This window comes from Sturnus vulgaris, chromosome 2, assembly GCF_052056855.1.
Source record: "Sturnus vulgaris isolate bStuVul1 chromosome 2, bStuVul1.hap1, whole genome shotgun sequence".
NCBI classification, from domain to species: domain Eukaryota; kingdom Metazoa; phylum Chordata; class Aves; order Passeriformes; family Sturnidae; genus Sturnus; species Sturnus vulgaris.
Window position 1 is genome coordinate 78426324 of NC_142244.1, and position 25795 is coordinate 78452118.

General features: G+C 38.4%; 1 protein-coding gene across 2 annotated transcripts; it reads left to right on the forward strand.

Annotated features, from left to right (window-relative positions):
• Positions 1-112: 112 nt before the first annotated feature.
• GPR180 (G protein-coupled receptor 180) lies at positions 113-23269 on the forward strand. Of its 2 annotated transcripts, XM_014881340.2 has the most exons (9): positions 113-327; positions 2687-2845; positions 5787-5981; positions 9242-9422; positions 9627-9676; positions 13226-13383; positions 19599-19790; positions 20135-20212; positions 21892-23269. In XM_014881340.2, the coding sequence occupies exons 1-9, from the start codon at positions 183-185 to the stop codon at positions 22048-22050; spliced, it is 1317 nt and encodes a 438-aa protein (XP_014736826.2). In that variant the 5' UTR covers positions 113-182; the 3' UTR covers positions 22051-23269. The 2 variants fall into 2 exon arrangements, with proteins under 2 accessions (XP_014736826.2, XP_088015945.1); XM_088159819.1 differs by lacking the exon at positions 19599-19790 and having other exon boundaries at positions 127-327; positions 21892-22100.
• Positions 23270-25795: the final 2526 nt, after the last annotated feature.

Genomic DNA, 25795 nt, shown 5'->3' on the forward strand with positions numbered 1-25795 from the left:
CGCAGGGGCGAGGCCTGGTCGCTCGGTCACGCCCCCAGGGGCGGGCACGCTCCCTCATTGGCTCTTTCGCCGCCCCCGCCCTCCCGCTCGCGCCTAACGCGGCGGGGGGCGTCACGTGACCCGGCGTGGCAGCCCGGGAGGAGGGAGGGAAGGAGGATCCCGGTGTCCGGCGGGTCCCGGCGATGCGGTGGCGGCTGCTGTGGCTGTTCAGCGCCGCTGCCTGCTGCTGCTGGAGCCTCGCCGCGGGCAAGACGCTGCGGGGCGGTTTCGCCAGCGCCGCCGCCCGCCGGGAGCCGTGGCGGCCTGTGGCGCGCTTCCAGTTCTACGGTGGGTGTCCCGAGGGCAGGAGAGCGGCTATGCCGTCCTGGAACGGGGCCAGTGGGGAAGGGGCGGCTGTGAGGAGCCGCTGGGGCGCGGGGGACCCGATAGCGGCCGGAGAGGCCTCGGAGCCGGGGGAGCGCGGTCAGCCCTGCAGCCCTTCGTCCTTCCCCACTCCTCTCTCTTGCACTCTCCTTCTCTCTCTTCCTCCGCCGGGACGTGCAACAGGTCCGATCTGCTCTCCGGGCAGCGCCGGAGCGGGGCCGGCAATCCCGGCCAGCGGCAGGACGCGGCGGGGCGGCGCTGGGTGCAGGAGCTGGCAGTAGCCCCGCGCTGCGGGGCACAGAGGGGAGCGGCGCCGTGAGTGTCCCTTCGGTGTCCCGCGGCGCCGTGAGTGTCCCCTGGTGCCCCGCAGCCTGTGCGGACACTCCCGGCCGAGTGTCCAGGCGAGCAGAGGCGTTCTCACTGCGACGCGCATCGCTCCTTGCCTCTTGGAACTCCACCAAATGGCAGCGGTGCTTTCCGTCGCTGTGCCCCATCTCTGTGTGGTCACTGGGGATGCCGCCCATCAGGATGTGAAATTCTCACCTGTTTATTCCCAATGGCTCTTCTTTCCTGTGTTAAAAACTCCTTGTTGGTAATAATTTCTAACTGTTAGTAATTACTTAGTAATAATTCCTGACTACTATCCTGCTGAAAGAGAGCCTGAGCAGTGGTCCACTGTGCTTGCTAAGGAAGTTTTACTTTGCAGAAAAAAACGTGTGTAACCATGATAAGTGCCATGTCCAGCAAGGCTGTGCTGGTCAGCCTGCTTTTCCTATGTGCTCAGCATTTCCGTAGCTTAGGCTGTTTTTCTTTCCCATTGAGCTTTGTAGCAGAACAGTTCTGCGGAGCGCTTCAGAATCTAACGGGATGCAGGGAAACGTGACATAAGCAAAATTAGAGCTGGAGCTCCAGTTTCCAGCACTGGATGAGAAATGATAGATAGGGTGGAGTTAGCCTATGAAGTGACTTGAAAGCAGTTAATTATCACTGTCCTAGAAGTTAATTGTAGGAGTGCTCTAAATAGATCTGAAGGGGAGAAGTGCACTGTTTAAATCTGAGAAAAGACTGTAAAAATTCAAGATGAGTGGTGTAGGTGTTCAGATATAATTCTATAAATTGATGTTGCATATTTGCATCGAAATGCTTCTCTTTCTGCATGAATACCAACAACTATTTTGGATCTTAGTGATGCTATCTTTAGAGACTTCTGTTAATATTTAAAAATCTTACCTAAACTGTAGTTCATATCACATTTTACTGATTTTTCTTCTCCACTAAATTCTACCTTTTAATTTAGGATACTCCTAGTTTAAAGAAGTCTGTGGCAATGTATGAAAGAAATTATGAAAACAAGTTTGAGGATTGTGGAATTACTCAGGCGAGATAAATTTTGTCAAATGAGCTAGTTCTGAAATGACTAAAATATTTCTGTGTGTCAAGATGCAGCCTATAGTGTCAGGGCAAGGGGAAATGGTTTCAGACTGAAAGAAAGTAGGTCTAGATTAGATATTAGGAAAAAAAAATTTATGATGAGAGTGGTGAGGCACTGGAACAGGTTGCCTAGAGGAGTTGTGGATGCCCCATCCCTGAAAGTTTTTAAGGACAGCCTGGATGGGGCTTTGAGCAGCCTAGTCTAGTAGAAAGTGTCCCTGTCCACAGCAGGGAGGGTTGGAAATTAGGTGGTCTTTCAAGTCCCTTCCAACCCAGGCCATTCTGCCATTCAACGATTCTACAGGTAGGCTGACACAGTGGAGAACACTTTTGAAGTTTTTCTTTGCATCAATTTGACATCTGTCATCTATAACTAAATATTTTAGCTCTAATCCATCCCTAACGTGAAAATCCATTTAATAAGTTCTTCTGGTGTTAGGCTTAAGAGCTACCCTGTAATGGTCATAGTCATACCATAGAAGTCATAAAATACTAGACTTTGAACTAGTTATTGAGGCACTATCTTTAACTTGAAAACAATAAAATTTGGGATGGGAGGGAGAAAGGAAAAAAGTTATCTGGAAGTCTGTTTTATAAAAGAATGGGGAGGGAAGGCTGTTTGTAGTAGAGAAGTTTAATGACATTTGGCTATGATGAAGGTTTGTTTAAGTATCATCATAGAGAATTGTGCATTCACAGGTTTCTTAATGAGAGACATAGAAATTGTTTCTGAAAGACCATCAATACTTTTACTTGGAAGCAGTGGTAAAAAAATTAAGGATAATATGAAGCTGTATTGCAGCTACTTACTAAAAAAATCTGTGCCACACTGTCTTTTTGCTTGTAGCTGACATCAAGACAGAATAGTTGATTTTATTTTTTAAATATCAAGGTGACCATGCTGTTCTGTGTGTCAGAATCAAGAATGTAGCAGTAGCTGTGGCAAAAGCAGCTACACTTCACCTCTTTCAAGCGCAGGAATGGCAGAAGCTGGAAAACAGTGTCCAAGATGACAGCTGTACAGAGAAGTTCTCTAAAGCTCAGCTGACAAGTGAGTTACTTCTTTTTTTCTCCTTACAGAGTTACTATGTTATCTATGTTAGCATTAGATAACTAGTTAATATAGATAACTAATTATCTATGTCTTTAGAATTTTCATTTCAGTGAATTTGGGCTTTGCAGCTGGGACTTTGGCCTTCTGCAATTAAAAATGCTACAAGGAAAAGAAATTTCTTTGTATCACTACAGAAGACTTTGTTTGCAAGTTATGATTTAATGGGCTGCTGGAAAATGAAATCCATGACAAACAATGGCTTTAGTGGAAACAGCCAAACTTTATGACAAGTTCCACTTCAATCTTTCACATGTTCACAACTCATAAAGGGTACATACTTGGCTGAAGTTTTCATTTAGTCATTCAGTACAGAGTTTTATTTTTTTTAACTCCGTACAGAGTAAATGTCTTTCTTTTGGGTTGGTTTTTTTTAATCTCACATTTTCCATAAAATATATTATCTTGGGTGCGTGAGGGAATTTACAAAGAATACCATGGTACTAAGAAAATGAAGAACTAAAGAATCTGAATGTTTGGGACAGTCAAACATTTGACTTTTTTGAGTTGTGACTTTCATTGCAGTGGAATGAAAAACAAATTAGAGGCAAAGTGATGGAACCTGCTGCAGTTGCCTCTAAACTTCTGAAGCAAATGCTTGTAAGGTGGGAGTGTGTAGCCCAAATACAAAGTAAAAGGGTAGTTTTGTACCTGAAACCTTCTCTTTCACTACCTCGCAATAGGTCTCTTCTCTGCAAAAATTAATTTGCGTCATGCTGCATTACTTCATAACTTGCCTCTATTATAACTTAATGCTATTTCACCCTTTGCTTTTATAACTTGATATTTGTCACTGAATCTCACATTTAGCTGTTTTTAATATTTGAGCTAAGAGTTATAACAGTATAGAATATGTAGATTTTCTTTTTGTCTCTTGTTTACAAAGGAACATTTCTCACTTGTCAGGAGGCTCCAGTTCCATGGAAATGGCATTTTTCAAAGCAGAGAAAACGAAAATAAAATTATATTTTCATGATAGCACAGATCTGTCACGCTTTGATGTAGAAAACATGTTAGAAAATTTTTAATACCGTATCAAAGATGAGCTAATCAGTGTAAAACTTAAATTGAGTACCCATCTGAATGTGAAAGAACTGCAAAACACGGAAGCATTGATTTGTATAACTAGAAGACAGACTGAATTAATAAGTTTTGCACCATTTGTTGATCGTAATGGTACTTAAAGCATAAATTTTCCTATAAGAAATTAAATTGGTACTAAAACCTTCATTCAAATGTGTTTTAAGTGACTACAACTTCTCTTTTAAATACATTTCCTTTGTCCAGTCAATCCCAAGAGTAACAGATTGATGTCCTGTAACATTTGTCATAATGAAATATTACACAGATGTTACTTCTAGGGATGTGGTTTCCTTACACTTCATCAGAGCTGCACAGAAGTGCTGGTGGAATAACTGGCAGTTGTTCTGTCACTCCTGACTGTCCCAGCAGTGTACTCACTGTTTTCTGCTCCGTTAGGAGTTGTACGACCACAGGGTGAGCTGGATCTCTTTGCTGATCTTGGGCAAAATCAGTTGCTTTTCTACCTCTGAGTCAGCTTATAGATTTGAGAGGAAACTGATTAAATGCACTCTGTGTGATCCTTACTCTTGGTGCAAATAACACAGTGTCAGAGCTGAGAGGTGACATGGGGAGTAAAGCCACTCCTGTCAGCTGCAGTTTTCCTTTCATTTGGACTAAACATCATATGAAATTCTGGTTTCCATGTCATCCAAATCTGTACCTCATGACAGTTGCTGCAAGGACACATACAGTACAGTTCTTTCTGGATTCCAGTGTTGCTCAGCTCATACCTTAAGAGAACAGAAAATAACTTCTTGTAGCTGAAACACATTTATTGGAATTACATAGAAGTTTTTCACAGGTATGCTTCAAGTTAGAAATTTGTTCTAAATTTTGTCTACAAACTATTTAGAGAAAAGGAGTTTGTATGTTTGCAGCGCTTTTATTTAGAAAGCCTTTCACAAAAAAAACGTGTTTTGTGGTGTTTTTAATGAAATTTTTCTTCATCTTTAGCCACTGTCATCTTTACCTATTAAGGTGAATTATTCTGTCATTGTTATTTCTCCTGCAGAGAAATGACTGAGCTGATCAGCACTCGAGTTCAGTAGTCAATGTGACAGTGCTGGCATTTCTTGCAGTTTCAGCCAAACGCAGAGAGCCACAGTTTTCATTTGCATCAAGAATTTGAAGAGACCCTGCTTGGTTAACTGTTGTTTTTAGGCAAAAATAGTGGTAAGATAGCAAGCAGATGAAACAGGGGTATCTTACATAGTTGTTTTTAAATGTAATCTGATTTGAAATATGCAGTTTGATTACATAATAGTTTCAGCTCTTAACTGTTAATTGAAATTCATTATGCTACAGTTTGGGAAAGATCCTGGGAAATAATACGGATTTGCACCTTTAAATCATGCATGGTGGTGTTTACTGAGCTCACATGCAGATGTTTGACAGTCAAATAAATTTCACTAAGCTATTTTTCATGCTACAGAAGTACCTGGTGGGTAGTACAGAATAGCTAATCCTGTCAATACAGAACTAGAGGATGGAAATGTGCTAAGCAAAGGAGATAGCAAACTATCTGGCTTCTGGAAGGAGGGAGCCCTCCCAGCAGAGCTGAAAGGTGGGATGCAGTGTCCTCACCAACCCTTGCCCACACCTACTTGAAACCAAAGCTGAAGTTGGAGGTCTGGTCTCTGGTTATGGATAATTTTCAAAACTCAGTCTTTTTTCTACTGTGCATAGTTTATAATCTGTATGTGATGCTGTGGATTATCTTCATTCAAAGATATGTTTTCTAAAACCAAACCAATCAAGTATTTACTCCTATTTTTGTGTTTTTTGTTTTCTTCCTAAGTGACTGTGAACCACACAGAGCAAAATCTGACAGTGTCCCAGATTCCTTATCCGGAAACATGGTATGTGTTTTATGTAGACAAGTTTACCTGCGAGGAGAATTATTCTGAATCCGAGGATATTCAGTTTGAAATGATCTTACTAAACCCAGATGCAGAAGGGAATCCATTAGATCACTTTAGCGCAGGGGAATCTGGTAAGATTTTTTTTTCTTAAAATTAGATTTGTAAGTTAAGGATCTGATTACTCAAATCAGTACTTACGGTGCTTGGAAAAGGATGGGGCATGGCTAGCAGAGCCTCTTATATTTCATATCCTGTTTTCCTAAGAAGAGTAAATTTGAGTTCGTTTTCTGTCATCACAGAAAAATCCTTTCCTTTCCCTAGACTGACTTTCCAAAACTTTCCTAACTAGAAGTGTAGATGCACAAGGAAAGTCAATGTTAATGTCTTTGCTGATAGGTATTTTGAACATGTTAAAATTGTAATCTTCCACTTGAATGTGAACTTAATACCTGATTTTAATTAATTAGTGAAATTCCTTAGCTGTGTGAAACTTGATTCAACAAGAGTACATGCACAATAAAACATTTTTCCAGTACAATTTCAGTTCAGTGTTTAGATCTTTATAAGTGTCGTAGTCACTGGCTGTAGGTTAGGTTTGCCAGGCCTGATTTTATTAAGAAACGTAATTTTAAATCTTTAAACATTCAATGAAAAACTCAAGACAGCAGCTGAAGAAGCACCTACATAAAATTGTAGGCTTTGGACAATCCAGCCTAATGTATTTTTGGTTGCAGTGAGTAGCATCACTGCTCTGGGAAGCCTCATCAATATGTCACTCACCTGGGTCTGTTGTTAGGGAAGGGCCCTGTAGGCTTAGTCTGCCTTCCTATACAGAGTGAACCTGAATATCCTGAGGATGAGCCTAATTGCTGTGCTTGGAATCAAATGCCCTGCTGTCACTTGTGGTCTCAAGAGAATGTAGTGGGAACAAAGGCAGCTCAGTTTTTGAAAGGAAGAAAATATTCACTGGAATATTTAGCAGAATCTCTGAGAGAGTAGCACATTAATAATCTGGATTTCAAGGCTCATAATCAGACTTCTCTCTTTAACTTCTTACGTTCTACAAATTTGCCAGTTTTTATTTAGTGAATTTGTTCTTCAGAAGTGAATTCTAGGTTAATTTACTCACTCTCAAAGAGGAGTAATAGCTAAAGGAGTAATTGCTAAATCAAGGAGCAAAGCAGCTACACACCATCATATGGCCCACTAAAGTGATGTAGAGACCTCCTACAGAGGCTTCTTGGCTCTGTATTAATTTTGTAGGAAGACTGAGCACTTGGAAGCAGAACTCTGAACAGGTTATGTGCTGAGTAAGGAGGTGTGTAAATGTGCTGGATGTATGTATTTAGATCTAACAAGTAGGAGGCAAGGTGACCTGTACATGCCATGTCTTTGAGTTGCAGAGGAACACCTCTGTTGATTCAGAATTAAAACCTCCATCGTTGCAATGAATCCTGAAGCTACATGCACTACTTTCAAAGAGCTGAGGAGCATTTAATCTCTCTCTCATTCTCTCTCTTCTTTAATTTTTTATGCATCTCTGGGAAATAATATTTGGCATTTTTCCACAGAAAATTAGAATGAGAGGGTATCAAAGAGAAGATCTAGCTTTATTTCTTATTTATTTCATGCAGGCAACTAAAAATTAAATAGTTGCAGAAGATTTTAGTTAGGTCTTCCTTCACTCAAGTTACTTTAGGCTGTGGCCTAAAGGACAGGACAGGCACAGGACATCTCAAAAATTAAATGAATAATAAGGAAAGCATGGGGAAGAATTTGAGGATAAGTGAGAGAATTAGAATGGAGGATTTTTAAAGGCAGCTGAACAGGTAGCATTTTGAAGAGCTTTGAAGTAAGGAATTTCAAATAATATTTTACTTTGTCTGTCAGCTAGGTTCCTTGAAAGTCAGGAAACGTAGAGACAGGTTGAAAATTGTATTTTTTATAGTTGGTTTTCAATGCAGCTTTCTCCTAACCCCTTTTGGTCTCAAACCAATAATCTACACTCTGTCTATGGTTGGAAGGAGCGTTCTATCATAAATGCTTAGTGTTTGTTAAAAGCTAGTTGATTTTCCTAAAGAGTTTTCCAAGGTTTCTCACTCATCATGGTGAGAAATAACTTTTACCTAGAAAGATCTTGCCAACTTCACTGGGTATCTTTTGAAGCAGAAGGAAAGATTTCATCTAAACCACATACCTTTGTCATTGATAAATCATGCTTATGTATTGGTGTACAAGAGAAGAAGAGTGGCCTGGAATTTTTAAGACTCTTTATTACCTTATGCTCTTTTTCTCCCATTTTCCTGCATGTATGTCCAAAATGGTTAATTTCAGTCACAGAAGCTATAATGCTAGCTACTATTCAGAACTTACCCATTTCCAATATTTTTCAGCTCAGATATTGAAATGTGTATACTTGCTTTTTCCAGTCTCTGGGTGGAGCTGGCAGGAAGCTTTTACCAGAGTTATTTTGCTGCTGGAGAAAACGTTGGTTTTTTTTGGAATCTGATTCTATAGCCAGCACTAAATTTCAATGAAGGTTGGAGAAAGGAAACAGGTTTTCTGTGAGAAATGTTTACCTTTCTGCTCACATCTCACTGGCTTTGACCCTTTGGGAGCTCCTGATGGGTTGCAAAGCATAGGGACAATAGAAAATATTTCCAGGATCCAGGTCTTAAGGGAAGCATTTTACCAGACTACTGCCAGACTGATAAGATTTCTGTTTTATAAATAATCATAATAATAAATAAAATAAACAAATTTGGGGAATTTTTTTTTTACAAGCCCCAAAAAATGCATGCTAAGGACTAATTACTATTTTCTGTGCTACTTTTCTTTATCTGAGTTTTCGGACTTGATCAGCTGTGCTTCTTGAGCTGCTTTATGCAGAGGAAGGGTGACACCCAGTGGTTGAAAAGATTAAATAGAAGTTTGTCTGGGATTTCTCTCACCTCGGTTTGTGCCTTTACAGAATGAAACGAGCATGCAAAAAGAGCTAAAATGAGTCCTTTAACAAATATATTTCTGACTGATCGAATGAGCTACAATTGTTTTGTGTGTACCAAGAAACTGTGTGTCACTTTATACTAGTCTGGTAATTGCTGCAATCCTCTTTGCTCAGAAAAAGTATTCTTGATTTAAAACATTTTGTCAGATCAAATAGTAATTGGTGCTCTGATAAAATTCTCTGATTTTTTTTTTATAAAATTGGCCAGGATTTAGACATTTTTATGTGTACTACCACTTTTGGGTAACAGTTGCTAAGTATTTCCTAATGACTGTATTTAAAAAAAAAAAACACTTTTTTGGTTTGGTTTGGTTTTTTAGTTATTTGCTGCTAGTAGCAATATTTCTTTGTAAAACTAAGTTGTATTCCTTTTTCTTTCCACAGGATTACATGAGTTCTTTTTCCTACTTGTCCTAGCATACTTCATAACTGCTTGCATATATGCACAATCCCTGTGGCAAACAATTAGGAAGCGTGGACCTATGCATGGTGTATTAAAGGTGTTGACAATTGCATTACTGTTGCAGGCTGGTTCAGCTGTTGCCAACTACCTGCATTTCTCAAGGTACTTCTGCTCCTTTTCTGCTTTCAGTCTTTAGACTTGAAGAACCATGTATTATAAGATCAGTATGTGATTAGCCTGGGAGGGACTGTGACAAAATATAGGACTGACTTCTGAACTGCATCATTTCCTAAATGTACTTGTGAAAGAGAACATCCTTTTAAGACACACCCACTTAAGAATACGATCTTTTTATTCTTTTTGCAGTTATTCTAGAGATGGGATAGGCGCTCCTTTTATGGGAAGTCTGGCAGAATGTGAGTAGGCCTGTCTCCTGTTTCTTACATATTCCTACCCATGAATCTGTATAATACATTAGCAAATGCTGTTGCTGGACTATACTATGATCTTGGATCACATAATTGAATTCTTAATAGAAAATACTAAAAATTGCTCCTTCAGGAAAAAAATTGTTTTATGTGTTTACAATAACTGTATTTGAAGTTGTGCATCTGTGATATTGTTTAGGATTTTTCAAAATATTTTTTTGTCTCAAGATTCCTTGCTACAAACATTTAAAGACATGACTATCACCTAAGCAGGTCTTTCAAAACATGGAAGAGTTTTGTGGAGTTAGACCTAGAAAGCCAAGCTTTTTAGGAAACTTAATCATATTTTATAGAATTTGTCATTTCACTAACAAATTTAACAATTATTATATGGATAAGTATTTTACAGCACAAATTTTATTATTAGCATGGTACAAAAAATGCTTATGTGAAGGTTTGATGCTAACAGCATTTTTCTTCACTATATATATATTCTAAGTTCTCACTGAAACTAAATTCCCATAGCATACCTTTCCAAAATGCACTAACTTAATCTTGTTCTATTCTTCATTCTCCATTGTTGTTGGGTAGTTTGGCTTTTTTTTTCCCTGCAGCTCACATTTGAAGAATTGGAGGTTCATTCCAAGCAAATACATTTCCTTTTGACTGGCTTGAAGTACCCCAAGAAAGTAGTACTGCAGTAGTGTGATAGTGTTGGGGAGGAACAGCCTATACAGAGAAATATTTCCCTTTGTAGAGTTCATTTAGAAGGCTGCAGTTGGGATTATCAGCCTCTTGATGGCACCTCACACCACAATAATTACCTCTTTCTTGTTTTAACCATTTGAGCTGGCAGCTCCTTGCAGCCACTCCAGCAACTGTGTTATTAAACATTCCTTCTCATCTCATGAAATAAAATGGAGAATATGGAGGTAGTCAGAAGTACACCCCAGTGTTAACTGTCCAGAAATTCAGAGAGAATAACTTCATGTTCGATTTTTTTTTTGTGTGTGTATGTGTGGTAGTCAAAAAGCTCACTTTTATTTAGATAAGCAAACATTATAATGAATATTATTTTTTTGAATCAGTAGCTGAATTTCTTAAATTCAGCGATGAAAGTTTTCCTTTTATTACTGTCTGTGAAGTTGGTGGTTTCCAAAACAGTGAAAGAGCCAAAGTAATAGAAATGTGGAAAGCTTCAGTGACAATTACAATTCTGAAGAATGGCTTATGGCAAGTAGTATAATTTGAAAGGGAAAGATGATACCATTTTTCCTATATGCTAACAGAAATCTGAGTTAAAAATAAATGTTAAAATTTCTATTAATTGCAGTGTGGCCAGAATATCTTTCTAAAAACCTGTTCAGATACGCTCTCAAGCAATTATTCTTTTCCTAGTGTTATTTAGTCTTTACCACGTATAAAGAGCTGATCCTCAGTCTAATTAACCACCTAACCTAATCACATCAATCACACAAATAATGTTGGCACTCAGAAGCATTGCAAATGGTCCTTTTTACTTTTGGTAAGAATAAAATGTGAAAAGTCAAAGACTATTTTTATGTCTGTCGAATAGTCAGAAAAGATGAATTGTGATGAAATCAGACTATTATGGTATCAGCTCAGTAACGTGACTTTACTCTGACCCTGACTATTGTGGGATCATTGTACTCTTTAAAATTTTTCTCACCTTTGTTCCTTTTTAGCAAAGTGTATGGCATGTCAAAGATTAAAGCTTGTTGTGGATTTTTGTCTTAAACGAATTTATGTGGGAATCCACTTGAATTGTTACCACACTGAAGCAGAGCAGTATCTATATCCACGACATGCTTGAGAGATGATGTCTGGCTATACCTTATAGGGCAGGTTATCTTAAGGAATGACAGAAAAGAAAATGCTCCCTGGAATACACAGAATTATTCAGTCATTTTTCTAGTTTGGATTTGTGACACTGGTTTGGCATGCCTTTTGTTCATGTAACAATTCTTTTTCTAGTAAGTACTGTCTCTCAATAAGGTAGAATTGGAAAATAATTCCATGATCATTGTTTTGCCCAAAATCAGTGCTGGCTGATTTTATTAAAGAATGGTCAAGTTTGTATTTACTAAAAGCTCTTGGCAGATCATAAACAGCAAAGGTGTTAATACATTAAGAAGCATTTAAGCATGTAAACTCTGAGAATACCAAGCATATCCCAGGAATTACATTTTGAAGTTTGTTTTATACCCTTATTTTGCTAGTATTGCTGAGTCTCAGAGAAATATTGTAGATTATCTTCTTTTGACTCACTTCTCTTGTATCCATATTAATTTCTGTACAGTGGCAACATTTTCTCTGCTGATATTTTTAGTAAATGTGGTATTTATGTTTTTTAATGCAGTCCAGTTGTATAAAAGTAGAGCTTTGCTTTTTTGTGACAGAAATATTATTCTTGTACCTGATAGTGTAAGTGAAAATTACAGATAAGGAACAAATTTAATTGAACTAAAATATTAATGAAGGGAAAAAGAAAGCATTGCTGTGTGTAGTGCCCAATCTCTAGTTTCTGTACCAAATTTGCAATTTACATAGTGTAAGAATCAATTTTTCTTTTACATCTCTGCTACGCCAGTACAATGAGTCAGGTCCCAACACCAACTTTAAAATTGTTCATTAAGTCAGAAATGTACCAGATCTAAAGCTAACAATCACTCAGAAAGAAATATTCAGGTTTTTCTACTGTCAGTAGTGCTGCAGCAAGGCTACAAATAAAGGCTTTAATATATTCTAGTTTAAAGTTTTCTTTATTTTGATGCAGCTTCAAACACAAGTTTGAGACACTGATTAAGAATGTAACTTTATGGAGTATGTATTAATTGTTCCCAAACAGGTAAAAATGGACATAGCAAAATGAGGCAAAGGTACTTTGCATTTAATAAGATGAAATACAGACAAGTTGTTGATCTAAATGAAGTTTGTGTTAGAGTTATTCATTATATTTTCCCCTTTAAGTATCTCAGAGTGGAATTTGTCCTTTGTATTTGTGCTTTCTTCTGGAAGCTACTACATCCTCAAGACAAAGTGCAATTAATTCAAAGTACAATGTAACTATCTGATTTTTGAACAAAAGTTCTTCAGAGCAAAGAAATGAGTTCATTTCATCATGTTGCATATTTGCAGTATGATTAACATACATATGATTTTTAGTTCTTTAGCATTTATAAGTCTATTTATGCAGATGGACTCCTGAGCCCAGACTACTCTGACACAAGAATGGGATTTGGAAAGTCGTGGCACTGGGCCCATGTTCTTGCAGAACTGCAATGTAACTGCAGGAAAGCTGATAGTGATCTGTTTGGTCAAAATAGCCACATTTTGTGGCTAAGCAACCTAACCTCACTTAACATCATTAATCTAACTCATCAAAATTAAAAGGTGATACAGAGGCATAAACGTCCATCCTTCATTTGCAGGTATATAGAACATTTCTCTGTGATATAGAAAAAAACAAAACTTTATTCATTTTAATTTTATTCATTTTTCGTTTGTTTTCAATAGTGTGTGACATAATCTCACAGATACAAATGCTGTATTTATTGTTGAGTCTGTGTGTGGGTTGGACAATAGGCAGAATGAAGAAATCTCATGGCAGACCTCTTCAGTGGGATTCCAGTCCAGCATCTACTGGCATTGCTGTAGTAGTTGTTGTTACACAGGTTTGTATTTCATATTCATTCTTACACTGAAGTGTACAGCTGCTATTAAGTATGACAGAACTGTGAACCAAATAATTTCAATATTTTAATTTTATGAGGGAGGGAGTATCGAGACTAGAAAAAAGCCCACAGCATAATGTGCACCCAGTATGTCTAATATGTAACACCACCTTCTCTTTACTTTAACAATTTAAGATGTAGCTTCACAGTATGTTTTTGTCTAGCAGTAAAACCACTTAAGAAGTTCCCACAGTTTTCCTAACTCCTGATTGTGCCAACTCTTTGTAGCATTATACTGTGAACCAGATTAGTGGAACAACCTAGACTGAAAAAAGTTAAAAAAAATTTTTTGCACAGTCATTTTATTGATCTGATTTGTAATGTGGTCCTATAAATAATTGTAACCAGTACAACTGAGGTATTGTGAACTATGTTATGCAGATTGACAATCAGCAGCATAGGAGGAAAGACAAGAAAAGAGGCTATAACAAAGTCTTTGTCATTAACAAAAGAAAATCATCAGTGCCCTCTTTTTGGAAGCACTCAAACAGAATGTCTAATGGTCCTTTCAATCAATATAAGGAAGAGAATTCTTGAAAGGTTCATGTGCAGGATTGGTCTTGCAAATATACAAATGGTCTGACACATAATTTCATTCAAATATTTTCCATTAGTATAAATTAGAAAGTTAAGTAAACCAGTAACTTAAAAGTAAATTGTAATGGAAATCATTCAACCCTGGTGGTGCCTTTTGTAAACAAATTTTTTTAAATCACATCATAAAGACAAGAGAATCTGAAAACCATTGAGAAAGAGAAGAGCAGGGAGAAACTGGAGACAGTAATGAGGAAGAGATTATACTGAAGATTTTTGTGTTATTTGGGTAGTATCTGTAATTAGTGCTGCTTCTAAACTAACTAAGTGGACTTCTAGAACATTAAGAATAGCTGGGAGCTGGCATTTCTTGCTAATTAAGAGTATAAACCAAAGGCTGCTAAGGTCAATGGGACTGTTGAAATTTGAAGATGGGTATCAAAGTAAGGTGGAATGAACCTATCCAGCACCAGAATTTTTACATGCTGGTAGTAAAGAAGACTTCTAAAGTATTTAATTTCATTTATGCCTCTGCACTTGTGCATATGTATGGGTATGTTAGTACTCTTCCACTTGAGACTGGAAAGTTTTTCATTGTTGTTTCCTTTTACTATACATAGAAAAGACACTCAGTATAATCAGCTTGATCATATTTTGGTTGTTATTTATGGTAAAAGTGGGGCAGGCATCATACATGTGAGCTGCTTCCCCCAAGACTGGTCCATTACACATCTTTTGGCTCTTGGAGAAGCATTGGAGCATTAGCACCAGTAAGGCAGAGCTCTACTACATCTCCTCCTGGTACCATTGGGAATGTCAGGTTTGGCAGGAGTCTTTTAGGAACACAGTATGGGTATTGGAATATGTCATTGCCTAAGTGGCCTTGCACCCCCATATCAGTAATTGCTGTCTCCAGCAAAATTTCCCTCACACCAAGAGTATCCCTTCTGGAGAGGATATTTTCCATCTCATGATTCAGTACATATGAAATACACCTTCTGCCAGATTTGTTCTCCGTATTACAGAGTGCAGCTGTTGGGCTCAGCAAAACAGGATTTAGACTGTATCACCTCTATCGAACGTGGAGTTCAAGAGTTCATCTTTGGATTAGTCAGCTGTTCACTAGTCTGTCTAGATTGACATGGATGTTTGACCTGCTGTAAACAATGGCTTTTAATGGCTAAAAATGTAGAATAACCTTCCTGTTCTGATCTTTCCCAGAGATTCTTATAGGAGAACCAGCTTCTGTCTATGCCAGAGATTAGAAGGACTTTGTGGCTAATCAGAGATGTTCTGAGGACTTGCTGAGGAGGCTGCTGGAAACTATGTGCATTAAGCTAATGCACCATATAGAGATTGCACCATGTTAGTTTTACTGACACTCTCCTGTACCTGTCTCATGTCATCTTCAGGGAAGTCAAGAAAGTGGACAGCTTGAGAAAACATGTTATTCGTCAACTTAAATACAATTTTGACTGGCAAACTGTCTGAGCCTGTTTGCCTATTACTAGTTCAAATTACTCAGCAAATTTTCAGGGGGCTTTCTCCTCTTTGTACTGATTCTATGGATTTTTTCTTTTTGTTCTTTCAGAAGCACTAGCAATTTCCTGGGCTATGTTTATGGGTTGCCTTCAGTGTCGGGTGGACACAGCCTCCTAGTCAGCAAATGTCTTGTGGTCTTTGCAGCTGCAAAGAGGTAACATCTCAAAGGAGGGACAAATCTTTTAGCATCATTTAGCATCTCCCTTTGCCTTAACTTGTTCTTTATTTCAGCCACAGAACAAAAAATTCCCAGGCTGCTGTGCATTCATAAAAAATTCCATTTTCTGCTGCTGCTGAGGCAAAAACTTCAGAACTTAACTAATGGCAGGCCGTTCCCATCACGTAGACCTGAGCAGTTTCACCTTTCAGGGATGACCAGACTGGAGGCAATGGTTCTGGAAAGATAGCTTATTGCTCTGAACCTGATCAAGATGGCATAGAATCTTACTGTTAGACACCGCCCTACACAGGGGTTCTTAGGTGTACTCAGAATGAACTCTACCTCTGACCCTAGATCTAAACCATTTTTTGCTGTACTGGCATTGTGTGACATCAGATAACTGAGTACTAGATATGGTTAGAAACTGCTAGTTTGCCTTGCTGCTCCTTCTAATTTCCCTTTTGCTTCCCCCTTCCCCTTGCCTCTCAGGGGTTATTTGTGCCATGAGAACCTGTCTTTGCTGGAGATTGATACGTTATCTTGGCTTGTCATAAAGTCAGTGTTGGCATCGTGAAGGGAAGGAGGAGTCCTACCATAATTGTTTCCTCATGACATAAAGGAAGAGTGTCTGGTTCTTCATATGGATCTGGAGGTTCAGCTTGTATATCTGGAACATCAGGATGATATCCATGGCCATTGTTCCTCTAGTATTTGAGGAGGAAGGCCAGTAGTGGACAGTGGTTGGTGTCCACTGTGAGCCAGGATAGGTCAGGATTATATACAGGTAAAGTCAGGCATTTTAAACAGTGTATTATGTAAACAAGGAGGTAGTCATTCTGTTTCACCCTGTGAAGAAGTAGTTGTGACTTTAATGTTGGTCATAGCATAGTGTGTCAGCTCTTTAGTTTCCTCTCTCATCCACTTCTTTTGTCTATAAGCCTAAGCACAGTTGTTCTTCTGGATAACAATTAGAATTGTTCCCCTGGTTTCTTCTCAGAACTCAAACACAGTTCTTCTCAATGCCAACAAAAGATGTTTCTGATGTCTACTTCAGCAGGTTGATGTCTGGTGTTTTTAAGTTTGTTCCTGATATTGCAGCTAAGTGATCTGATACTTGCCTTTCTGTGGTCAAGGTAAGGGACTTCAGTGTTCCTTGAACTTGATTTCTCAAATTTTAATATATTTTTTAATATTTCACAACTAAAGTGATTTTAACTTTAATATCATGCTTGTCTATGAAAGTTCTTCATTTTTAACAGATTGTCTAATCCATTTTACCTTGAAACACTCAATAGCAGAGATTTCTCTTGTATAGAACCCTGCTTTTCTCAGGTGAGAACAGCCCCAGCTCATAGTAAGGGCAATGATGCATTTACTTTGTCCAAGGTTACACTATGTTGCATTGACAGTTCCACCTCTGCCTCTAATGCCTCTGCCTTCTGCTTATTTTGGAATAATCTAATGAAGCTGAAGGAAACTGGACTTCTCTGATCTCACATTCCTGTCACCATACACAGCCTTTGATCAACTGATGTTGTGTTGTTTACACTCTTTAAAGGGCTGGTCCAGAACACACTGCTGTCAGACACTATTATCCTGTGAGGATTTGGGCTTTGTTCTCTTGATTCCTTTACTCCAGCTCTTTGTCATCTTGCCATGAAAGTGGCTTCCTTCTTTGCTGTTACTCTTGGTGTAGACTAAGGAAAATGTAGGCTTTCATGAGCTTTGGGTTTTAAGGTAAGGTAGATCCCAGTGATATTTTCTTCTTAGAGCAGTATCACAGTTCTGTCTCCATCAGCTATATGGCTTTCCCCCAGACACTTGCTTGAGTCAGAAAGATTCTATACATAGATTCAGGGGGTCTTTTACTTTCTCAAGCAGAATATGTACAGTCCAGGGAAGTTAAATATTTTGACTGTTCCCAAATGTAAATATCAAAAGGGAAAATGCTCACAAGACTGCAGTGATTCTTTAACTGGTAGAACCCTTATTCGTTGTCTGAGCATGTTCTAACTGGACTGAAATAACTTCTGTGACAGGAATTCATCAATTTCATGCCAAAACTAGTGCTGTAGACACAACGTTACCAAACATTGTGCTGCATCTCAGGGATTCCGAAGCAGTTCAGTCTTACTTCAGTCTTACTCCTTGACAGAATTCTCACGCAACTAACTTGATCATTTGGAGATGTTTGCTTGAAATTACTCTTTTTCTGAGCATTATGGTGAGAACATTTGAAGCCTGTCAGACAGATTGTGTGCTAGTAATCAGTGATGTTGAAGACACATACTTTATATCTGTCCCTCTTCCATCGTTCCATTTTCCATCCAGGTGGTTGAAGAGTGACTGAAGTGGCAGCAACTGTGAAATGACAGGGCTATGTCCCCCCTAGGTAAGGAAGGAGGAAAGCCAGAGAGTAATCTGAGGATATTCTAAGCAAAAATTATTCTAATACTCAACTGATGAGATTCAAGGCCACCCACCTTTGGAAGGCACAGGTGGATTACACTTTTTTTTAAGTTAATATTAGTAATCTTTTTGTCTTTATGTAGTGAGAAAGCTTTTGAATGTATTCAGAAAGGAATCTGACTAATTTATATTTCTAAATTGAGCCATACAATGTCTGCTTCTGAACGCCTTCAGAGCTATTTCACTCATAAATCAAATTTGCCTACCTTTCTTCAGAAAACCTGCTTTATTAGGCACCTGAAGCCTCAGTGCAAGTTAGATATGTGCAGTAGGTGGACTGTATTCCAGTGTATATTCAAGTTCTAGAATGCCATTCAGCTGCTACATGATGTTCTGAAAGTCTAAACTTTGTGTATTCTAATTTATAATGTTGACATTTCCAAAGTCTTGAAAAGGTGTTCTTCAGCAAGACACATTTTTTATGCAACTGATTGGCGCCTGCCTTCTTCACAACTAAGATTCAGAAACCAGGGGCTTGTTAGTCTGTTTTTCCTTGGAGAATATCAATATTGTTTCCCACAGTGCTCCCAGAAAACTGTTTTCTACAGGAGATGGATACAATGCTGGGAATTAAGGAGGGGGTTACTATCTTTTATGTAGTTGTCTGTTGGCTGGAGTGCTTGGCCAGATGTTGGAATGGCGTTTGGAACCTGTGACACTCCCTTTCCTAGACCCTAGGAGGTTTCTGAGCCAGGTGCTTGCAGAGTCAGGCTCGCTCACAGTTTCTGACCTAGCTGATGTTGAATTCTTTTCTCCACAATGGCACAGCTTCAATAGAAGGGGTGGAGAGTGGCCCACCCAAGAACACCCTATAGCCTGGCAGTTGCAGCACTCTCCAAGGAGGTGGGAGATGTGAATTGGATATCCTTTAGGCAAAGAAGGGAATTGTGGGAGATCCAAGTTCAACCTGGGTGAATGCTTGAGCCTTAAGGCTATTGTATAAAAGGGGCAGCAGCACCACCCTCTTACTTCCCCATCTTTGAAAAGTGAATCCTGTTAGGATTTTGAAAGAAAAGGCGTAGTCGCCTGCCTTTGAAACAAGCTTTACAGGTTGTGGATCACAAGTGAAAGGAGACACCTCCCTGTAGCTCTGTGAAATAATTTCAGTGGTCTTCCTGCAGAGTAGGACGAGTGTGCAGGTGATTATTTCAGATTTTTTTGCTAAGGTGCTACATTCCCTCTATCCAAATTAGGGGAAACTTCAACTTGTCCAGCTTTCTAAAAGTTACAGAATCCAAGAAGTGAGACTCTGTTCCTGCCAGTTGCAGTAATAGGTTATGGCAGAAAGCATTTCAGGCTAGGGTTTGTTGGGGTTTTCTTGCTTAGCATGGCAGTTCCTAACAAGTAGAGTGGGGCATTATGAGATAACTTCATCTGTGATGGGAAGGTTAGTTGAGAGTTAGTGTAACCTGGTTTACTCTAAGTGCACTTTGCTGTTGTTCTTTTTCAGAGCTTTTTGTTAATTTGGGAGCAGTTTGAAGATACAAATCACCACAGCTACCATTCGCACCATGGCTTGGCAAGCGGGCTGCTCATTGGCCTCAGAGTCTGCCTAGCTCTGTCCCTGGCTGCTGGGCTGTACCAGATTATCACAGTGGAGAGAAGCTCGCTGAAAAGGGAGTTCTATATCACCTTTGCCAAAGTATGGGTTACATCAAGAAAACTGATCCCTTCTTCTGCATGTATAATTGTGGCATGCAGTTGACTGAAGCACTAAACTCTTTCCCTCCATAAGAAAGTTAAAGTGTCTGATTTGATTACATTGCAGCCTGTCATCATACTCTGAGTAGGCATTTTAATTTGACAAGGAGTATAGAGCTTTATAAAACAGAAATCCCACCTATCATTGTGTGGTTTTTGTTATGTTGACTGAAAATTAAACAATGGGTTCATAAAATAGACAGAAATGTAAATGTAGTTCCTGTAACTGTCATCTTTTCTAAGCTGGCATGTAGTCATTTTACAACTTAAACTCTTTTCTTTTAGGCCTGCATTCTCTGGTTTCTGTGCCACCCATGTCTGGCAACCATTGCTGTAATATTCAGAGAATATCAAAGAGAAAAGGTATGTACAGGCAAGATAAAAGAGATGAAATTTGAATAGTAGTTGTTCTTCATGTTTAATGTTTGTTAGCAAACTCATGCTCTTAGGCTGTTAATCCTATGACCCCAAAGCAACTTGAAAAGTCTTAGTCACACAGCTCTCATTGATGCTAATGTGAGTCATATTTTACAAAGGCATACAGGGCTCAAATCATCTGAGGGTAATCATTTCTAGGTTAAGGGAGGGAGAGGGGGAGATTGTTAAGTCAAAGGAAAATGTGGAGGGGGTGTTTTGTTTTATTGTTTGCTTGTTTGCTTTTAATTAAAAACAGCTTGGGGATTCTTTTAACAAAAGGAGTAGAAAGATAAATCAGTGGATTTTTTTTGTTGTTTGCTTTTTAGTCTTCATCCTTTAAAAGCTTTATGTGGCTAAATAGGTCAGGGAACCTGTAGCTGAACTGTATTCTCTAGATCAAGAAGTTTGACCAAATTGTTGTTTGGTTTGTAAGCTCTAAACAGTTGAAAACAAAGGTGGGCTCCCTGAGTTTCTCAGTTTCTTAAACTTGTTGGAAACTGGAGAACTCCATGTGTGGAGCCTGCCATGTTCAGATGAAGTGCACCACTATTCTCAGGTGATTGACTATCTCATTCCAGCATAGGGTTTGCTTCTTTTCTTTATGCTTATAACCATCTGTGCATTTGTATGCAAATATATTCAGAAAGTGAGCTTTTATTTGTGTAGAGGATATGTAAGGGAAAGAAAAATGTTTTATTAAATATAAATAATAAATTAAATACTATGTTTGATTTACAAAAAGAAAAGGAAATCTAGGCAGAAAAAATTGATTCCCGTAGAGTTACTAATGAAGAGACTTTTTGTTTTGCTTGATGAAAACATCCTCAGGGCAGCAGGACAGTCTCTAGAGATGGGATCAGTAAAGTAGTATTTTTGCAGTATTTTGAGGTTTTGAGCTTACTAAAGGAAGACTGCAATTGCTCTGCTCTTTCATTTGAGCAGTTTTAACCATTATGTACAGCTGCAGTTCATACACTATGATAATTCAGCTGTGTTTGCTCCTTCAAATGCACCTCAATACAATAAAATGCACAATCAATAAATATCATATTTATTTAAGAAAAAAATGTATTTTAAAGGACTGCCTGTACATAAATTGAAGACTTGTGCTTTCTCAGAAACAAGTTACACCTTTAGGCATTTGATAAATACAGCCTTACACAGCTTTTACAGATGAAGAGACTTGAACTGAAAGAGATCTGGCTAAGTGAGATTGATAAATTACTAGCTTCAGCTCCATGATTGTGCTAGTGCAAAGTGTTTCCAAGCTTTCTTTTTTTTTTTTTTTCCCACTCTGTTTGTTGTAAGAATAGAATATCTAAACATCACCTCTGCTTGTGAAACTGCATGGGTGGTGAATTGCAAGTCTGAAATTCCCCAGAACTGAGACTGCCAGAAGGGTTATGTGACTTGCCCAGGGCTATCTACTGATTTAAAAACACCCAGGTGTGAGAGTCTGATTCCTGGACTTAAAATGCATGTTCGAATCTTTTTTAACTGCAGCAGTAGTAAAAGGTTTCAAGTTAAACCTCAAGCACTCATGCTGATAGAAATTTATTGTATCTTGTTTAGTGAGAGGTTTTTTTTCACTTACTGTTTCTTTTTCTCTCTTTTCTTGTCTCTAGATTATTACCATAGGTGTTATCCTCTGTCAGTGCATCTCCATGGTTATCCTCTACAGACTTTTTCTATCTCATAGTCTATATTGGGAAGTATCTTCACTGTCATCAGTGACATTACCACTAACAGTATCCTCTGGACATAAAAACCGACATCACTTCTGAGATGTTTAGGAAGAATATATTGTGTAATAAATGTGCAATAATGACTTGAATATACAGGTATTTTTGTCACAAGTGTATGATACATTGGTTTCACTGGAATACTGACTGATAATATCAAAGCACTTCACAGACCTTTGGTTTGACAAGAGTCCTAGAATAATGTGTTAAAAATATTGTGGAGTGTAAAAATCCCTTATTTGAAGAGTTTTGTAGATGCTGTTTAACAAGTGATGCTGAGCTGTATCACAGAAGAATACAATGAATCTTTTCTCTCTGGTTCACAGAGACCAAAAATGCCCTTACTTTGTTTCAATACTAGGTTTGAAGGTCTTATAAAATGAAGTTCTTAAAACGTTTACATGCTCAAACAAGTTTAAAATAGGCCAGTTGGGAAATTGGTGTGATGCATAACGATGAGTACAAGGAATTTTTTATTTTCATGCTTTAGAGAAAATGCATTTTATGTATCAGTGTAAAAGATGGGGAAGGAAAGGAGGGAGAAAAATCTAGAAAACATATGTAAAATGTTCACAACTGACTGCAAGAAACTTTCCTTTATCACGGGTGTAAAAGAAAAGCCTTTTTTTGCATCTAATGTTCATACTGGTTAAAATTCTAATGGGAATGTAAATAGGGTTTTATATCTTCCTTTTAAAAAAAAAAAGTAAATGTAACTAAAAATTTCATCCAGTAATCAAGGTCTAAACAGTTTTTGAGGCTTGGAATACATAGCAACATAAAGGTAATTAAAGCAGCAGCCTTGCATCTTTTAAAGGAGGAAAAAAAAAGGCAAAGAAAATGGAATGGGTGATGTGGTACTAGAATTTTAATCCTGATATAATTCATTTCTGTTACATTGAGGATTCAATCATAATTAAGCCATATACACAGATTAAATTAACAGAAGCATTTCAAATAAATGTTGGTTTCAGTCATCAACTACCCATGAATTCCTGCCCAAGGATACTTAATCAGGATTAAATTTTCTATGAATAATTGAAAAACAAAATACTCACTGGATTTGTTATAATCCATGTTGGCACTGGGTTCTAAGTAGTTGCCATCTTCCATCCATTGTAATAAAGCCATTCTACTTTGTGATGCCCTAGCATTCAGAAAGCCAGTGTAAATATATACTTTATTGAAGTGCCTATTTATAGAGTATGATTAAATCATGCTGACACTTTTTTCTTTTATAATAAGAACATACCTACTGCCATTGTGAGTGAAATTTTTCTTTTTGGATTTAGCTTAGTTTAGACTTCATATATGTGTGTTTCTTCACAAAATGGATTTTATTTTCTAGAAAATCAGTATTTGCTTCTTCTTAACAGTGTGAATTTGATTATGTCTCTGTGAAAATGTGAAGACACTGGTTCTAGCTTTAAAATAGCCCTAATTTTTCCATTTATCTTTGCCTCAGTTGTGAGCATAGTTGAAACATAAGTCTATTCCATTTTAGTTTAGAGGCAAAACTAGATATTTGCCTTTGACTAAGGCAAAATGGCAACATGACAAAGTTGCTCATTAAATCATCTCCTTTCTTATTGTTTGTAATTCAGATCAAGAATGGCAGGTTGAGGCTGGAAAAGATGAGATATTATGATTTCACACAATCTTCAGAATGATTAAAAGATTAATTATTACATTCCTCTGATAACCACACAAAAATATTATTGGTTAAAACTTCAGTCTTTATTTCCCTGCTTATCTCTGTACTTTTCATCTTCTCAAGAAAAAAGCATCCTGTTTTTGATAAGTCTCCAATAATGTAGTAAAAGAGTTCTATCTGTCCTCATGTGTAAGACTTCAAATTCATACATAAAATAGAATTTTCTGATAGACACAAGCATTACTTTACAGTTTATGATCCGTTGTGATAAAAGTTTTAATCTATGCAAAAAATCCTCTATGTGACTTTCAGAAGAGGCACTCCATTTGTTGTATTCTCCAGAAGTACTGTCTTACTTCCTGTAGTTCTTCTGACTTGACTTGGTCAGTATTATGATACCATTTACCTTATTTTTGCTTTATAAATACACTCCACATCAAATCATGGTTCATTAGTGTAAGCATGAAATGTAAGATGTTGTCTTTTACATCTTTCCCACATTGCCCCATACCCCAATACCCACATTCCCCATTGCCCCAAGTAACATTAGTTTCTTAGTTTGGCATTGGATCCAGTTACTTGAAAATAGATTTTAATTTTGCTATTTATGTAACTTTAACAATGAAGCATCAGTTTCTCCTGGCAAGTGGTACAAAGGGTGTCTTAGCAGGTGCCCAGGTCTCTTAGTAGATAACCAGTGCTGACCAGTTTGGTGTTATTAAACAATTAATGCACGCTGTAGCAGCACATGCAGTAATATTCAGTTAATTTGGTGCGAGATTTCTTGGGGAGGGGGGGAAGTCTTCAAGTATGACTAATGGATAAAGCTTCATACCTAACCTGTACTCTGTGTTGAAACTTACTGCCTCTGATCATGCCTGAGGAGTGGTTCAAGTATGTAAAAGTCTCTCTCTTCTTTCTAACTTCCATCTCCTGGGAGAACAGCTGATAAGACCTTGCTTTTTTCATGCTTATCCACACTGTTACCCATCCTATCAATGTGATTTCATAACTTCATCTTGAAAAAATAGCTTCTAGCCTTTTTCAGTTGTCTTCAATGCATGCATCCCATCTTGAAAACTAGACTGGTAAAATGTGCTGTCACCCCCAAAAAAAAAAAAATCAGTTTTCTGTCACAAACTGGGGATTTTGTGTACATCGGCAGAGCTGATGCTGTGCCCTACATCAGCTCTGCATTAGGTGACTGCAGTGGACAGAAGCATTCCTCCAGTGCCCCCATGGCCCCAGTGTGTGCTAGCTGTGGGTTTGTGCCGGCTGAAAGCTGCCACACAGCTGGGGAATTTTCGGGAGAGCTCCAGCAGTTCCAGGCTTCCTGACACCTCATTGCTGCCCGGGGCTGAAGCAGGGTCCCCCTGAAGACAGCACTGCCCCTACTGACCAAAGTGAGCAGCACTGTGGAGGTCAGAGGACAACATACCACCTGAGGGTTTCTGTGCATTATGCAGTTCTGTTTAAGTGAAGTCGGGGTTACTGTGTCTGCTCAGTCTATTGCCTGTGTGTATTGACAAGACTGCAAACTGAAGTTGGGTGTGCTCTGAAGAAATCCACTTCTCTGTGTGAGAGGGCTTCACCTGGCCAGCCACCCCCTTTTCTGCTGGCACAGATGCCACTTTGTGTCAGCTGTGATTTGTTGGTCGGGAGGGAGGATCTCAGTGCAGTAGACAAAAGGGTGAGATCACCAACTTGATCTACAAGACCCCCCAGAAGCTTTCACGAGGGATCATCCTACAGTGCTCCTGACCAGCGATGTGGAGGCTGGAGCAGTTCTGGGGTTCATCACAAGTCTCCTCAGCTATTCACTCCCCTTCCAGTAGACTGTGTTTATTGTATATTTATTTAAAGTGCTTCTGGTAGGAAAATGAATATTTACAATTAAATATATGTAAATGGAAGTGGAAAGACTTGATTGGAAAAAAACCAAGTTTCTAATACATATTACAATACTAAGACCTCCCACACAAGATAAGTGTTTATAACCAGATCTAAATGAATATTTCTTTATGGTTCCTGTGCCAGTGGAAAGCCATGGAAGTATCAAAATCTTTTTGTTTGCATCTCGATCCTCTACAAAAGTGGAAGAATGCTTTATTTGATTTGGCTTTAGTTTATTCT

Bases quoted from the DNA above. Each gene is read 5' to 3' on its own strand.
- GPR180 (XM_014881340.2), top strand. From the start codon at position 183: ATGCGGTGGCGGCTGCTGTGGCTGTTCAGCGCCGCTGCCTGCTGCTGC. The intron at 9,423-9,626 runs GTACTTCTGCTC...TTCTTTTTGCAG, and splicing joins AACTACCTGCATTTCTCAAG to TTATTCTAGAGATGGGATAG. The intron at 9,677-13,225 runs GTGAGTAGGCCT...TGTTTTCAATAG, and splicing joins TATGGGAAGTCTGGCAGAAT to TGTGTGACATAATCTCACAG.